Here is an 18,585-nt window from a genome sequence, read left to right as displayed (position 1 = left end):
TTTGTACAAGAACACCTAGATCTCATTGTACTTCCCCTTTTCCTAACTTGACTCCATTTAGATAGTAATTTGCCTTCCTGTTCTTGCCACCAAAGTGGATAACCTCACATTTATCCACATTAAACTGCATCTGCCATACATTTGCCCACTCACCCAACCTGTCCAAGTCACCCTGCATTCTCATAACATCCTCCTGACATTTCACACTGCCACCCAGCTTTGTGTCATCGGCAAATTTGCTAATGTTACTTTTAATCCCTTCATCTAAATCATTAATGCATATTGTAAATAGCTGTGGTCCCAGCACCGAACCTTGCGGTATCCCACTGGTCACAGCCTGCCATTCCGAAAGGGACCCGTTAATCACTACTCTGTTTCCTGTCAGCCAGCCAATTTTCAATCCATGTCAGTACTCTGCCCCCAATACCATGTGCCCTAATTTTGCCCATTAATCTCCTATATGGGACTTTATCAAAAGCTTTCTGGAAGTCCAGGTACACTACATCCACTGGCTCTCCCTTGTCCATTTTCATAGTTACATCCTCAAAAAACTCCAGAAGATTAGTCAAGCATGATTTTCCCTTCATAAATCCATGCTGACTCAGACTGATCCTTCTACTGCTATCCAAATGTGTCGTAATTTCCTCTTTTATAATTGACTCCAGCATCTTTCCCACCATTGACGTCAGGCTAACCGGTCTATAATTCCCTGTTTTCTCTCCCCCTCCTTTCTTGAAAAGTGGGACAACATTAGCCACCCTCCAATCAGCAGGAACTGTTCCTGAATCTATAGAACATTGGAAAATGATTACCAATGTGTCCACAATTTCTAGAGCCACCTTTTTAAGTACCCTGGGATGCAGACCATCAGGTCCCGAGGACTTATCAGCCTTCAGACTCAACAGTCTATCCAACACCATTTCTTGCCTAATATAAATTTCCTTCAGTTCATCCTTTACCCTAGTTCCTTTGGCCACTATTATATCTGGAAGATTGTTTGTGTCTTCCCTAGTGAAGACAGATTCAAAGTACCTGTTCAACTCGTCTGCCATTTCCTTGTTCCCCATAATAAATTCACCCGTTTCTGTCTTCAATGGCCCAATTTTGGTCTTAACTAGTGCTATTCACATACCTAAAGAAACCTTTACTATCCTCCTTTATATTCTTGGCTAGTTTACCTTCGTACCTCATTTTTTCTTGGCGTATTGCCTTTTTTGTTATCTTCTGTTGCTCTTTAAAAGCTTACTAGTCCTCCGGTTTCCCGCTCATCTTTGCTATGTTATACTTCTCTTTTATTTTTATACTGCCCTTTACTTCCCTCGTCAGCCACGGCCGCCCCTTACTCCCCTTAGGATCTTTCTTCCTCTTTGGAATGAATCGATCCTGCACCTTCTGCATTATTCCCAGAAATACCTGCCATTGTTGTTCCACTGTCTTCCCTGCTAGGGTATTGTTCCATTGAACTTTGGCCAGCTCCTCCCTCATAGCTCCATAGTTCCCTTTGTTCAACTGTAATACTGACACATCCGATTTTCCCTTCTCCTTCTCAAATTGTAGGTTAAAACATGTCATATTATGGTCACTACCTCCTAATGGTTCCTTTACCTTGAGGTCCCTGATCAAATCCGGTTCATTGCACAACACTAAATCTAGAATTGCCTTCTCCCTGGTAGGCTCCAGTACAAGCTGTTCTAAGAATCCATCTCGGAGGCACTCCGCAAACTCCCTTTCTTGAGGTCCAGTACCATTCTGATTCTCCCAGTCTACCTGCATGTTGAAATCCCCCATGACAACTGTATCATTACCTTTGCGACATGCCAATTTTAACTCTTCATTCAACTTACACCCTAATTAAGATTAGTTTTTTTTGTCACATGTACATCAAAACATACAGTGGAATGTGTCGCTTGCGTCAAATCAAATGCAATTGTATTGGGAGCAGCCTGCAGATGTTGCTACACTTCTGGCACCAACATAGCATGCCCATAACTTACTAACCCTGAACCTACTTTTGGAATGTGAGAGGGAACAGGAGAACATTAGTGAGACCTGTCAGAAAATTGGGGGACCACTTCGTCGAGCACTTCTGTTCCACCTGCCTAAAGCAGAACTTCCCAGTGGCAAAAACATTTTAATTTCGATGCCCATTCCCATTCTGACATATTGGTCTCTTGTGCCAAGATGAGGCCACCTTCAGGGTACAGGAGTAACACCTTAAATTCCATCTAGGTAGCCTCGAACCTGATGGCATAAATATTGATTCTTCCCCCTCTTCTTCTATTCCCCACTCTGGCTTTTTACCACTTTTCATTTGCCTAACATTTCCTCCTGGCTCTCCTCCTTCTTTCCTTTCTCTTATGGTTCACTCTCTTCTCCTATCAGATTCCTGCTTCTCCACCCCTTTACCTTTCCCAACCTTCCTGACTTCATCTATCACCTTCTAGTTAGCCTCCTTCCTCTCCCCCCGCATTTTTATTTTGGCGTCTTCCCCCTTCCTTTCTAGTCCTGAAGAAGGGTCTCAGCCTGAAACATTGACTGCTGATTCATTTCCATAGATGCTGCATGACCTGCGAATTCCTTCAGCGTTTTATGTGTGTTGCTTTATATACAGTACAAGTTGCATTTTGCAGTGGGAATAGATATATAAAGCAGCACCCTCAGGGAACATACAGAAAATCAGATAAAAGGAAATCAAGAAGGCGGTAACATTGCAAGCCATTCTTTTTAAAATTTACTTACCAGACATGGAAATCACACTGCCCATCCCTAACTGAACTTACCTTCGGTAATTGTTGTAGTCCATCTGGTGAAGGGACTCTGACTCCATTGTTGGGAAGGGAGTTCCAGAATTTTGATTCAAACTCAGATCCAGATTCATTCATTCATCACATGTACATTAGAACATGCATAAAATTTGTCATTTGTGTTGACAACCAACACAACCTAATGATGTACTAGATGCAGCCTGTAAATGTTGCCCTACATTTTGGTGCCCACAAAACACACCAAAACAGAAACCAATAAGCAACAGAACAACAAAAGCAAAACAAGCCCCCTTTCTCCCTCCCACCCTGAAAATGAAGCAATAATAAGACATTTCCAAGTCAGAAGTTGTGTGCAACAAACCAATCTGTTGGAGGAACTCAGCGGGTTGAGTGTCATCTGTGGGAGGAATGAAGTTGTCAATGTTGAGTTGAGTTCCTCCAGCTGATTGCTTGTTACTGCAAATTTCAATATCTGCAGTCTCTTGTGTCTCCATTGGAAGTCTGGTGATTGTAAGAGTTTTTCCTTAAGACTGTAATCATGGTGGAGATTATAGGTTGTGGAGGTACTGTCAGAGTAATGTCTAAGAAATAACCCTTCGGTACCCATGGCAGTCACAAATACCTGGTGGAGAATGGGTGCCAATCAACCATCATTTCTCAGACAAATTCCAGGCTTTGATTGTGTCAGGTTCCATAAACTTTAAGAACATAAGTACAGGATCAAGAGAAGTCTGCAAAGACCCCCTAGCCAGTTCTGCCTTTCAATAAGAACATAAATAACCTGACCTTGCTCTCATTTCCACTTTCCTGACTGTTCCCCACAATCCTCAACATCACGACAGACCAAATATCAGTCTGCCCCTGACTTAGAGGGCACAGCCTCAAGTTAGAAGGGTGTCACTTTGGAACAGAGATGAGGAGGAATTGCTTTAGCCAGAGGGTGGTGAATCTGTGAAATTCATTGTGGAAGCCAAGTCGTCTGGCATATTTTAAAGCAGAGATTGATGGGTTCTTGGTTAGCAAGGGCTTCAAAGATTATGGGGGGGGGGGGGGAGAGGGCAGGAGAATGAGATTGAAAGGGAAAATAAATCAGCCACATTTGAATGGTCAAGCAGACTTGATGGGCCGAATAGTCTAATTCTGCTTCTATGTCATATGGTCTTAAATAGATTGAATTATTTGGCCTCATCAAGACACTGAGGGAGAGAATTCTAAGATTCACAACTCTGCAACACAAGTTCCTCCTCATCTCTATTTTAATTGATGGACCCTTTAATTTGAAATAACACTGCATGAATCTAGATAAGCCCAGTAGGAGAAACATCCACTCAGCACCTACACTGGAAAAGTACCTCATAATCTTCTGTGCTTCAATAAGAAACAGCACCCGAGCATTTGTATGGTAACCCACACTCTCTTTTATCCTTGTAAATGGTTTTAGGGTGTCAGGAGGAGATGTTCTGACCTGCTCTTCTGAACCTGCTGAATTGTGTTTCTGCCCAGAGATGACCTCTGGAATGTTGGTAGGTCCTCGATGGTGGTAAAGCCATTGAATGTCAACAACATGTGATTAGGCTCTCATTTGGCAAAGTGCTCTTTGCTATCCATCAGCTTGAGTCTAGCAGCATGGGTTGTGTCTGAGGAGTTGTGAATGGAATGGACATTTTACAGTAACCAGAAAGCATCACCAATACGACATGATGGAAGCTATGTCACTGATGAAGAAACAGAACATGATTGGCCTTGGAACACTGCCTTGAGAAACTTCAACAATAATGTTCAAAATTGTCACCTGACAGCCACAGCCATCTTCCTAAGGTATGACTACAGTTAGTGGAGTACTTTTTCCCTGTTGGTCATTGACTTCAGATTTACCAGGGCTCTTTGATGCCCAAATGCTGCCTTGTTTTCAAGGACAATCACTCCCAGCTCATCTCTGGAATTCAGTACATTTGGATCAAGACTGTGACAAAGTTTGAAGCAGACTGGTTCCAGCATAATCCAAACTGAGCATATTAGGCAGGTTACTGTTGAGTTAGTACTCCTTTATTGCATCCTTCAATGGCACTTCATTACTCTGATTCAGAGCAGACCATCTATTTGTTTTGCCTTTTGTGGGAAGGACACATGTGGGTAATTTGTTGCAATGCCAAGTAATGTTGGATCTGCAAAGGAATGAGTCAAATCAGTAAAGGAAGAAGAAGACAAAACGTGCATCTAGCTTTGGAAGGTAAATCTTTAATATTATAGCTGGGAAATTGTCTTTGTTGTATTTGGTGCTCTCAGCCTTTGCTGGATTTGAGTCAATCAAATGCAAATTGGTTGAAGTTTCATTCGAAGTTCAAAGTAAATTTATTATCAGAGTACATATCTGTCACCATATAGAACCGTAAAATTAATTTTCTTGCAGGAATTCACAGTAAATACAATAAATATAAGAGAATCAGTGAAAGACCGCACGCAACAGCACAGACAAACAAAAAACAACAAACTGTGCAAATACAAAAAGAAGGGGGAAAAAATAATATAAATAAATAATTTAGTAATAAATATTAAGAATCCTTGATAGTGAGTCCATAGGTTGTGGGAACAGTTCAGTGATGGGACGAATGATGTTATTCCCCCTGGTTCAAGAGCCTAATGGTTGAGGGGTAATAACTGCTCATGAACCTGGTGGTGTAGGTTCATAAGATCATAAGACATAGGAGCAGAATTAGGCCATTCAGCCCATCGAGTCTGCTCCACCATTACATCGTGGCTGATTTATTATCCCTCTCAGCCCTGTTCTCCTGCCTTCTCCCTATAACTTTCGATGTCCTGATTAATCAAGAACCAAACAACCTCCATTCTAAATATACACAATGACTTGATCTCCACAGCCGTCTATGGCAGTGAATTCCAGACACACTAACATTTGGCAAAATAAATTTCTCCTTATATCTGTCCTAAATGGATGTCCCTCTGTTCTGAGGCTGTACCCTTTGGTCCTAGACTCCTCCATATATGAAACATCCTTTCCACATCCACTCTATCCAGACTTTTCAATATTTGATAGGTTTTAATGAGATCCTCCTCTTCACTGTTTTAAACTCCAGCAAGTACAGGCCCAAGTCATCAAATGCTCTTTTGTTAACCCTTTCATTCCTGGAATCATTCTCATGAACCTCCACTGGACTCTAAACCAGCACATCTTTTCTTAGATAAGCGGCCCAGAAACTGCTCATAATAATTCAAGTGTAGTCTGACCAATGCCTTATAAAGGCTCAGCATCACATCCTTACTTTTGTATTCTCTTGAAATGAATACAAACATTGCATTTTCCTTCCTTACCACTGACACAACCTGCAAGTTAACCTTTAGGGAATCCTGCCCAAGACTCCTAAGCCCCTCTGCACCTCTGATTTTTGAATTTCTCCTCATTTACAAAATAGTCCATGCCTTTATTCCTTCTGTCAAAGTGCATGACCATCATATTCCATATGCAACTTCTTTGCCCATTCCCCAATATGTTTAAGTCCTTCAGACATCCTACTTCCTCAACACTACCTGCCTCTCCACTTATCTTCATATCATCCACAAACTTGGTCACAAAGCCATCAATTCCTTCATCCAAATCATTGACATACAACATGAATAAAAGCGGTCCCAACACTGACTCCTGCAGTACGCCAGATGTCATCGACAACCCTCTTTATTTCCATTCTTTGCTTCCTGTATTACCATGGGCTCTTATCTTGTTCAGCAGTCTCAAGTGAGGCATCTGAGCCTCCTGTACCTCCTTCCTGATGGCAGCAGTGACAAGAGAGCACATCCTTGGTGGTGGGTTTCCTTATGCTTTCCTGCGACAACGCTCCATGCAAATGTGCTCAGTGGTGGGTAAGGCTTCACCCGTGATGGACTGGGCTGTATCCACTACTTTTTGTAGGCTTTTCCATTCCAGGACATTGGTGTTTCCATATCAGGTCTTGATGTAGCCAGTCAGTATACTCTCCACTGCACTCCTATGTAAGTTTATCGAAGTTTTAAATGACATGCTGAATCTTCACAAACTTGTAAAGAAGTAGAGGTGCTGCCTTACTTTCTTTGTACTGCTACTTACCTGCTGGACCCAGGACAGATCCTTTGAAATGTAACACTGAGAAATTTAAAGTTGCTGACCCTCTTCACCTTTGATTTCCCCCAGTGAGGACTGGCTCATGGACCTCCTCTTTAAGTCAATAATCAGCTTCTTGGTCTTGCTGACATTGAGTGAAAATTGTTGTGGCACCACTCAATCAGATTTTCAATCTCCTTCCTATATACTGATTCATCACCACCTTTGATTCAGCCAATGACCGTGGTGTTGTCAGCGAACTGTGCTTAGCCTCACAGCCTAAGTATAAAGTGAGTAGAGCAGGGGGCTAAGCACCCAGACCTGTGGTGCACCTGTGCTGATGGAGACTGTGGAGGAGATGTTATTGCAATTCAAAAATAAAAGCAATTCTATAAAACACAATGTACAAGTGGCTTGACTTTAAAGGGCTGATGCCGGGGAGTGTGAGTGACCACCTTTTTCTGAGTAGGTACCTTCATTAAGTCCTTTCTTGGTGATTACCTACATTCCTCCACTTTTTCTGCTAGTTCAAAATAATCAGGCTTATTATCATTGACATACTGTATGTCCTGAAATTTGCTCCTTTGCAACTGCAGTAAAGTGCAACACATAAAAGTGACTATAAATTGCAATTAGAATATATATAAACCAAAAAAATAGTGCAAAAAGTGAGCAAAGTGGTGAGGTAGTGTTCACTGGTTAATGGACTGTTCAGAAGTCTGATGGCGGAGGGAACGAAGCTGTTCCTAGAACGTTGAGTGTGTGTCTTCAAGTTCCTGTATCTCCTCTCTGATGGTAGCATGTCCTGGATGTTCTTCTAGAGGGATAACCTTTCGACGATGTCTTTGATGGTGGGGAGTCTAATGCCAATAATGGAGCTGGCTGAGTTTACAACCTTCTACGGGTTTCCCCAGATCTGTGCATTGGTGCCTTCATACCAAGTGGTCATGCAACCAGTCAGAATTCTCTCCACAGTACAACTCTAGAAACTTTTTGGTGACAAACCAGATTTCCTCAAACATCTAATGAAGTATAGCTACTGGCGTGCATTCTTCGTAATTGCATCAATACGTTAGGCTCAGGATAGATTGTCAGAGACGTTGACACTCTGGAACTTGAACAATGCAACCCTTTCCCTAGTGATTCTGTCCCTATTACTGCAAGCCTCTCTTCATCCCCCTCGTACTTTTGATGGCTCACTCTATTGCTCCTCAGCCTTCATCATCTGCAATTGCAATAGAAATACAATGCATAGAAAAGTGGTTTCCTTGTGTATGACATATACTCCTGTGCAGAAAAACTTGGGTCACACGTATGATACAATATTGCTGTGTGGTGAGGCCTTGCCAATCTCCCATTCCATTGCTTTAAGACAGATTTTCACGTGTGTTACAAATTTCTAGGCTAACATTTTTAATTGTCATACATCCACACAGATAAGTTCTTAGTTTGAAGATTTTACTGCCAACAATGGCAAGTAGCTCAGTATTGTTTAATTTATGAGTTGTCAGACGTTGTCAAGCCCTTTAATAAAGAGCAGCAGCACAGATGTGATTTCCACCCCCCCCCCCTCATTCCCCAAATCATTGCCAGGCTGTAAATGTTTTTATCCACTGAGGCTTATCCAGTGTAAACACTCCAGTATGCCCCACAGCTTTGTACAGTAAGGTGAAAAGTGCCTGAAGGTTCTGTAACAAAACAGATGCTGCCTCATTTTGCAGCTGAAATATGAAGAAGAAAGTGTAAAGTAAATCCGTGATATGAGAAGAATGCATGCAGCACAATCGTTACTCATCTCTCTACTGATAAACTGCAATAATGTCACACTGCAGTCTCCTGTTTAATTGTTTAAAGCATTTGCTATGAGAAAATCTCATTACTGAAATTAGAAATAAGTATTTGAGGCTCTTGAATAAGATGATACAACAGGAATTGGTTTCTCTGGAACTGATATATAGGAATAGTTTATTGGAGTGTTTTTTTATTCCTGGTGCACAGGGGATCTGAGGTGGAATAGATGATTAGAATAGAGCAGTTATTGCCAGACTTAGTATGGAGGTGATTTTCAATACATTGTTCCTTTGTCACACAACATTTGACAGAAGGAAGTTTCAGTTTCACAAGAGATTCTGCAGATGCTGGAAATCCAGAGGAACACGCACAAGATGCAGGAAGAACTCAACAAGTCAGGCAGCATCTAAGTAGAGGAATTAACTGTCGGTGTTTTGGGCCAAGACCCTTCATCAGGACAGTTAGAAATTTCATTTGCACTGCGAACAGTTTCATTCAACTTCTGGTGCGGGTAAAAAGGGCTAAAATGCAGGAAAATCTGCGACCAACTCTGCAGGGCATTGTTCTGGGGCTGAAGGACTTGTATGTATTTCATTATAACAGGAGGCTAAATTCAAGGAGGTAAACCTGTCCTATTAATCCAGTAAGATGGTGGAGCACTTGGTCACAGCAGCTTCTCTGGGTCCAACAAATGGTGCAAATGTGTGCTTTAAATATTTTTCTTGTGATTGTAAACCTCTATTTTGGACTTTGGTAATGTAAAATACTATAAGTCCGGTCATCGGCAAGACTGATGGCAGGGGAGCTGCGTGGCATCAGTTGTTGCACAGATCAGGCCCTCATGCCACTCATCACCTGTTACAGCCACCTGGGGAGGAGGTGCCAGAGACAGTGTGGGGGAGAACAAAGGTGTGGTGAGCACGCTGGAATTCGTGCTGGGATGGGTGCTGGTCTTCCAGGCCAGCTCTCCTGTCAGTGCTGCCCTCCAGTGTTGGCTCCATGGAAGACAAGTTGGATTGCACTTGTCTGTGGCTGAACCAGTGCAAGATGAGGAACTGTTGTGTACTTGTTTTTGCAAAGACATGGCTCCAGGACAACATCCCATGCACCATCAATCGTCAGGCCATGCTACTCAGAGACTTGTGCTAATATGTTAATGTGACTGTATGTGCTATTGTAACTATATATGCTGTGTCTGATTGTATATGCTTTATATCTTGGCCTTGGAGGAATGCTGTTTTGTTTAGCTGTGTACTTGTGTATGATTGAATGACAATTAAACTTGAACTTAATCATTTCTTCTGGCACTATCACCATGCTGACATCTCAACATGTTACATCGAATACAATTGACAGGAAAGATGATGTTAAATCAAAACCTCACTAGAAGTGATAAGGAAAGCAAATGCTCTCTGCCTGTCAAACCCTGTTGTACCTGAAATGTAGTCAGCTATGTTGAGGTCAAATATTGCACTGCAAATGGGAGTTGATGAGGTGGGTAACTGTACTAGGATTCAGTCAAGGGTGTGGCTATAAGAACAGGTATTTCTACTTGTACCCATTCATTCTGGAGGTCCATTAGGTTACATTAGCTTATACTTGGCTGGAGTTTGTACGATCTCCTTGTGACCATGTGAATTTCCTCAGTATGATTGCTTTCCAAAAATGTTTGGTTAGGGTTAGTTAGTTGTGGGCATGCTATGTTGGCACCGGAAACATGAAGACACTTGGGGCTGCTCCCAGCACATCCACAGACTACGTTGGTTGTTGATGCAAATAACACATTTCACTCTATGTTTTGATGTATGTACATGTGACTAATAAAGCTAATCTTTATCTTCCCTTTAAATGGACTGTAGTTTACCACAAGCTCACCTAAAATACCTTGCTAACTCTCATTGTGAGGATGAACAGCTAGTTGGCTGAAGCAATAGAAAAGTAACTAACACCCATAGACAGTGACATCCTTCCTGGAGCAGATCATTAGCTTCAGACATTAGTCGGGAAAGAGTGTGACTTACCTGAGCCTTCATGGAAACAATGGTGTCTTCAAGTTCTTTTTGAATTGCAGCTGGCATCAGGCCTTTGATCTTCATTTCATACTCTTGCTGGATGTGAATGATCTGAAAAGGGGAAAATGCAAATTGAATTTTCACTTTTAGCTAAAAGCTTCCATACTGTTATGAGATGGGCAAAATTGAGCTGATGATGAGATTGAATTTGGAAATCTGTTAAAAGTGGCAAGTCCTGCTATTAGCACTGTCACCAGAAATCGGCATCCAAGATCAAGGACCACCATCATCCAGGCCATGCTCTCTTCTTGCTATTACCATCGGGAAGGAGGAGTAGGAGGCTGAGGTCCCACAGCACCAGGTTCAGGAACAGTTATTATTTTACACTGTTGGACTCCTGAACCAGCGTGGATAACTTCACCCAGCTCAATGTTGAACTGACTCCACAGCCCATAGACTCACTTTCAACTCATGAACATGAACTCATGTTCTCAGTATTATTTATTTACTTTTTTTTGAACTATTTGTAGTGGTTTATTCTCTTGCACATTGGCTGTGTGTCAGTCATTGTTATTAATAGCTTTTCATAATTTCTACTGTATGTCTTTATTTTCCTGTAAATGACTGTAGGAAAATGAATCTCGAGGTAGTATATGGTGACATATACGTACTTTGATGATAAATTTACTTGAACTTTGAAGTTTGCATTTACCTAGCACCTTTCACCTCAAATCATCCTTTACAGCAAACTTACTTCTGTAAAGTATAATCATTGTTATAATGCACCTACTTGCATGGTGGGGGTGGGGGTGGTGGTGCTTCCGCTGGCGCGGGTGGGGGTGGGGGTGGTGGTCGTTGCCTTTGCTGCTGCTTGTGCAATAGGGAGAGGGCTTCAGGGCTTTAATGTTTCAATAGTTCTATGGGGTTTCTTTGATTTGTTGATGTCTGTGAAGAGGATGAATTTCTGGTTGTATACTGTATGTATACTCTGATATTAAATGCACTTTGAAGCCTTTGAAATATAGCAGCCATCTTTCCAATGACAAGACCCACAACAAAGTGGTTACATCATTATTCGATGAGGAAAGATTAAGTAGATTGGTCTTCACTTTTTGGAATTTAGAAGAATTTGAGTAGCTTCATGAAACATAAAATATTGAGGCATGTGACAGGCTTGATGTCAAGGGATATTTCCTCTAGTGGGAAATCTAGACTGAATTCCAAACACCTAGGATTTGGAGTCATCATTAAAGAATGATATGAGGAGGATTTTCTCTGAGCAGGACTTTAGGAGGTGAAGTTGGAAGAATATACACTAGTCCTCATTGAGAGGTGAGTGGTGGAAAGGGTGAGCAGTTTCAAATTCCTGGGCGTCAACAGCTAGGAGGATCTATCACGAAGAAGGCACACCAGCAACTCTAATTTGTTGGGAGTTTGAAGAGATTTGGTATGTCACCAAAGACTAGTAAATTTCTATGGATGTACGGTGAAGAGCATTCTGACTGGTTACATCACTGTCTGGTATGAAGGCTCTGATGCACAGGATCGAAAGAAGTTGCAGAGGATTGTAGACTCAGCCAGTTCCATCATGGGCTCAACTCTCCCCACAACTGAGAACATCTCCAAGACACAGTGCCTCAAGAAAGTAGCATCCATCATGAAGGACACTCACCATCCAGAACATACCCCCTTCTTGTTATTACCACTGGGAAGGAGTCACAGAGCCTAAAGACCTGCACTCAGTATTTTACCGACAGCTTCTTCCTCTCTGCCATCGGATTTCTGAACGGTCTATGAACACTACCTCATGATTTTGTTCTCTTTTTGTACTACTTACTTATTTTTTTATATTATGGTTAACTTGTATGTCTTGCTCTGTACTACTCCCGCAAAACAACAAATTTCATAAAATATATCAGTGATGATAATAAACCAGACTCCAGTTCCTCTCTCAAAGATTCATGAACCTTTGAAGTTCTCTAACAGAGACTTGAACAGACTGACTCCTTCGATCCATTCAAGAGCGTGAGAGATGGATATTTGGACTTTAGAGGAACCAGAGGTTACATGGATCAAGCAGGAAAGTAGAAATGCATGGCAAAGTAGGTTCAGGTGTCCACATTGCCTTCTCTTTATGCTATTTATTTTTTGCATACTTATAACAACCAGATGATCAGTTTTCATACCATTAATTGAGGGACACAGTTTGGTTATGAAACTGGAGAGATCTCCCTGTTCTTCAATGAAACATAGCACAATTCTAAAGTGAATTTGATTATTTAAGGGTTTTGAGAATTTTAAGTCCAGAGTTCAGCGAGTCTTGAGGCAGAAGCCTGAAGGTTGAAGACCAAAGTCAGTAAGTCTGGAGGTAGAGGCCTGAAGGTCAAAGCATTTGGGTCAGCTTGTCCATAGGTCAGAGGCCCATGTCTGCATTTCCAGGCTAGGGACTGGAAGTTAGAGGCCTGATGTCTGTGAGACTGTGAGTCAAGAACTGGAAGTCTGGAGCCAGCCTGTCCTGCAGATGGAGTTCTGTGTGTGTGTGAGGGAATGGATGGGTGGGAAAGGGCTTGTTTTGTTGCTGTTGCTGTTACTTATGTTGTTCTACTGAACACGGACGACATACTGTGCCGATGACATTTACGGGCCGCCCCCAGCTCTGAGTTGGGTGTGTTGGTTGGGAACACAAATAAAGCATGTTTTAATGTACATGTGATAAATTAATCTAAATCTGAATAAGAGAGAGATTAGGTCTGGCATGAAAGAGGGCGGAAGGGAAGAATACAATGTAGGAGGCAACACTGTATAAAAATGCCAATGGCCTCTCCTATTTATTGAAAATTGTGCAAACAACTTCTACTTCAGCAACCAAAAGGGCCTGGTCTGAAAATTTGAGTTAGCAAACCCGAGCTGTGGTCAGGGTTCAGAACAATTTCTTAGAGGCAGCTTTCAGTAGGGTGCTCAGAGATTTCTTTTCTGTCAGCCTATTCTGCATCTTTCTAAAGCATGTTACTGCAGCTACATCTTTGAAGTCTGCAAGCCACAGATCCGATTCCCATCAAAACAAGAATGTCAAAAGAAATCAGATCTGCAACATATTCTTATAACACAGTGTGATAATAAGGAGCACAGCAAACAGATCCTTAAAAAAAAACTTCCACTGCAGAGAATGTTTTGTAACATCAGGTTTTGGCTTCAAAAGATTATCAGACACCCCACGCCCCACTTTCACCCCACCCACTCATACTGCTGCCTTGTCAGTGAGGACTCTGTGGAACCTCAGTGAATTCTGACATTGGCACCAAATTACCTTATTCTCTGGGAACAAGAACCCCGCCTTGTTGAGACTTACAGCTGCAGTTAAAGGTGAGCTAAGGGTGGGTATGGGGATGGAGCACATTTTTAGTTGAAACATAGCATTAAATGTCTTTGAGGATTGCGGATTCAAATTCAGGAAATACTCTGAATAAAATGACATCAGAGAGTCACTTTCGACCCATTTTATCCTTATCTTGTTCAAAAGAATTATAGAATTTGAGTTGTAATAGGGAAGGGGGAGGGGGAGGAGGGAGTAGGAGAGGAAGAGAGAGATTTAAGAAGGAAATTGTTAGTATCTAGGTAGTCGATGGCAAGGTTGCCAAAAGTGGGACAATGGAAACTACAGATTAGAAGAGTAAGGGGGTAAGGGTTTACAAATGGGGAGTAAGAATTCATCCAAATTTGAGAATTAGGGCTATTAGAGATATTTTGCCACTTTGCCAGACAGCCTGTTTCCCATTAATACAATTATTTTGGAACCTCATTACTCTATCTATCACCCTTGTTCTCTTAAATCTTCACTGGCTTTCAACTTCTTCCCTAGCCTTACCTCACTTTAACTTTGCTGTCTGTACGGTTGCTTGCTTCTCAACATTTTCCATTTCTCTAATCTAATTACTTCTTTCTTCTTCCAACACTGTATTTCCCACGTTATCTCCAGTTTACTCATACCTCACACCTCTTTAAACTTTTTTGCCTTGCTGTCTTCCTTCTCCCAATAACAGAAATTTACACTACAATCTATACAAGTCTGTTCAGCCCATGTTGTCCAGGCAAGCTAAAAGCAAGGGATATTTAGACCATAAGACATAGGAGCTGAATTAGACGGTTCAGCCCATTGAGTCTGCTCCACCATTCAATCTTGGCACATCCCAGCTGTAGGTATGAAGTCCACTTGGCCATGGCAGTCAAATGCTCATCTAGGTACATTTTAAATATTTTAAATATTCCATACCACAGCAGGCTGATCTGCTGTGTTCCTCCAGCATTTTGTGTATGTTACTCCGGTTCTCCGGCATCTGCAAAATCTCTTGAGTTAAGTATTTTGGGGCTTTTAGCTCTCTTACTCAGGGATCTAAATACCCACCATTGTTAGGATGAAGACAATTTGCCGCTAACCTAAAACTAAGTCTCTTAGCTTATAACTTCTTTGTAGAATCAAAAAACAAAATTCTTGAAGTCTTCTTATAAGTGCTTATCTTATAGTTCTCATCTGTTTCATGGTACGTTTCTTTTCAGCTTTTACAGTTTTCAGCAGATGCCTTCCCTTAGGTGAGGAACAGTTTAAACAAAAATGTTGTGAGTTGTTGCACAAGTGATCTGGATTAACACCAATGCACAATTATGGGTGGATACTGCCAGTTCCTGCCCGAATTTAACAAACCCTGAGGGAAAAAGGCAGACTCCTTCCAAAGAGGCAAGGACTTCAAAGTGATCCTGCAAGACAATTTTTGAATACCTCATCGAAAGACGCCCTGCCAAAGCTCAAGGACAGCAAGTGGTAAACAGTGAGAGAGAAAATACCGCAGTGATGATCCAAATAAAATAATAAAAAGCCTTAATCGCCTCAGTTTATCACAGCAATCAGGAAAAACAATGCAAATAAATTTTATGAGTAGGAAGACCATTAACTGCTATGCTTTAACTCAGACATGTATGGCGGAACACTCCCTGCAGGAGGGAGAACTCTTCTGTAAAGGTGTGAAGTAATACAGGAATTGAGAAATTGCTGCTAACAGCATATCACTGCATCATTATTTCAGCCTCAGTCATGCCCAATCAACAGAAGTAGAGATCTGCCAAGCTGAGATGTCCGTTAGGCTCCTGGCTCAGACTTAGTTGTTCTTTTAGGCTCGTAGGGATGGTCTTGGGGGCAGTGCGACGAGTTTGGGGAGAGGGATATGGAAGTGTTAGAGGTCTGGGCAGGAGCCAGTAGTTGGAGTCCAGGAGTCAGAGTGCTCTGTGGTTGTGTGCTAAACATGGTGTGCATTCCACGTTGGTGCCAGGATATGTGGTGACACTTGCAGGCTGTCCCCAGCAAATCCTGAGGTAGGGTTGGTTGTTAACACAAATGCTGTATCTCTCTGTATATTTTGATGTTTATTTGTTTATTGTGTGCCGTGACGTATGACGTGAACAATCTTTCCATGACTTGCCTGGTTTAGAGAGTATGGAATATGATCAGAGATTAAGGGAGCTAGGGCTTTACTCTTTGGAGAGAAGGAGGATGAGAGGAGACATGATAGAGGTGTACAAGATATTAAGAGGAATAGACAGAGTGGACAGCCAGCGCCTCTTCCCCAGGGCACCACTGCTCAGTACAAGAGGACATGGCCTTAAGGTAAGGGGAGGGAAGTCCAAGGGGGATATTAGAGGAAGTTTTTTCACTCAGAGAGTGGTTGGTGCGTGGAATGCACTGCCTGAGTCAGTGGTGGAGGCAGATACACTAGTGAAGTTTAAGAGACTACTGAACAGGTATATGGAGGAATTTAAGGTGGGGGGGTTATATGGGAGGCAGGGTTTGAGGGTCAGCACAACATTGTGGGCCGAAGGGCCTGTAATGTGCTATACTATTCTATGTTCTATGATTGTTCTTTGCAAATTTTTCTACAGAAGTGCAAACAAGCTGGATGAACTCAGCAGGTCGGGCAGCATCCGTTGAAATGAGCAGTCAATGTTTCGGGCCGAGACCCTTCGTCAGGACTGCTCATTTCAACAGATGCTGTCTGACCTGCTGAGTTCATCCAGCTTGTTTGTACATCTTGATTTGACCACAGCATCTGCAGTATACATTGTGTTTTCTACAGAAGTGGTTTGCCATTGCTTTCTTCTGGGCAGTGTCTTTACAAGATGAATGACCCCAGCCATTATCAAGACTCTTCAGAGCTTCTCTGCCTGGTGTCAGTGGTCACATAACCTGGACTTGTGATATGCACCAGCTGCTCATATGACCATCCACCACCTGCTCCCATGCTTCACATAACCCTGATTGGGGGCTAAGCAGGTGCTACACCTTGCCCAAGGGTGATTTGCAGGCTAGCGGAGTGAAGGAGCACCTTACACCTCCTTTGGTAGAGATGTATCTCCACCCTGCCACCCAATAATTTGATGTATGCATTGATAAATAAATGAATCTGAATCTGAAAACCCTGTTTTTAACTTGGTGTTTTATATTGAGAAGAATGTAACAGAGGAGAGTAGGACAGATTTGTAGAGAGCAGTTTCCCAAACTTTTTAGGGTTACTGCCCCCTTGACACTCACATCACATCCCCAGTGCCCCCTCTCCCTTTCTGGCCATTACATCAAAACCTAAAAAAAATGTGATTTATGATCCAAAGTAAAAAACAGGAATTCCAAATTCAAATCAGTGACAAATATTGAAAGATGTATTCAAATATTTTAAAAATTGCACATAAAATTGTTTCTTTATTTAATTACAGTAAAAATTTTCATCAACAATTTTAGAGCATACATTAGTTGTCCAACAATTCATTAGTTTATTTCTTTTTCACCTTTTAATAAAATGAGTGAGTTGGTGCAGTGATATCAGCTTCTCAACACCAGACTGAATGTCACTCAGGAGTCGTCTCAGATCTGCACATTCAGTAATTTGCACACTGTTAGAAGTTGTCTGACTGTACTGAATCCATGCTCCACTATCTATGATGTTGGAAAGGCAATAAAAAATACCTTCTCCTCTTTCCACAGTGCAGAATAGATTTCTTTATGCAACCTAAAGTCTTGATATGATTTTTTGAATCTTGGCTTCAGTTCAAAGTCATTTTGTAGTGAGATCAGTTCTGCCTCCATCCTTCCTGTTAAATCCTCATTATGAATGTTCAGGAATGGATTTATTACCCAATCTGGAATTTGGATTGAGAGAAGATCCTGAAATCTCTCTGACATGTCTTTGTGCAGCTCACTCAGGTGGACATAGTATACTTGAAGATCATTATCTGGTATTTAGTAAATGCAGTAAAGACCATTTGAAGGGGCAGGTTCTGAACTTTCATCCATTGAACACCATACCCCAATTCACAGGAATTGCGCCACTGCATGATTAGAGTCTGGGAATTGTAGTAGCTAACACTGTACTACAATAGTGAACAGCAATAATGCATGGGTCAGGCTTGGAAATAACATGATTTCTCATGATATACCAAATACAGAAGTGTCACATTGCTTTTCAACAACTGTAGCTCACTTCAAGCAAATTCTAAGAGAGCAGTGGGTTAGCAAAAGATGGGGTGATTATGAGGTCATTGTAATCAATGATGAGGCACCAAGGAGGAAATGCTTATAATAAGTAACTTATTTCTTAAATCAAGCCTGTAATCCCTCAGCTGCGCCCTTTCTGAGTGCCACCCACCGACTCCCTTATCTTTCATGCGCCCTTAGAAACTCCCATCACCACCAGGGGAACCATAATACTATGCTATAGAGCCTTTTGCAACATCAGGCATCTCAACTGATGAGATAGTTAGCAAGTATCATCACTCTTGGAATGTCTAGAAATATGCCAACCCATTTGTGTCTGTTAAACAGTGAGCTACTGACCAAAAAGTGTTACAGGATCTACTGAATGAGAGAATAAATAATGTGTCATCT

The 18,585-nt window shown here is 41.8% G+C and overlaps 1 protein-coding gene across 2 annotated transcripts in view; it reads right to left on the bottom strand.

Moving 5' to 3' along the window:
• cep112 (centrosomal protein 112) overlaps positions 1-18,585 on the bottom strand; it is a 531,702-nt gene that overhangs the window by 7,691 nt on the left and 505,426 nt on the right. For both annotated transcript variants that reach the window (XM_073026401.1, XM_073026402.1), the window contains one exon: positions 10,671-10,772. In XM_073026401.1, the coding sequence (XP_072882502.1) occupies positions 10,671-10,772 (102 nt within the window). The remainder of the gene's footprint in view (positions 1-10,670; positions 10,773-18,585) is intronic.

Source organism: Hemitrygon akajei, chromosome 22 (genome assembly GCF_048418815.1).
Source record: "Hemitrygon akajei chromosome 22, sHemAka1.3, whole genome shotgun sequence".
NCBI classification, from domain to species: Eukaryota; Metazoa; Chordata; class Chondrichthyes; order Myliobatiformes; family Dasyatidae; genus Hemitrygon; species Hemitrygon akajei.
The sequence above is the reverse complement of the archived record's forward strand: the minus strand, read 5'-3'. Positions and strand labels throughout refer to the sequence as shown.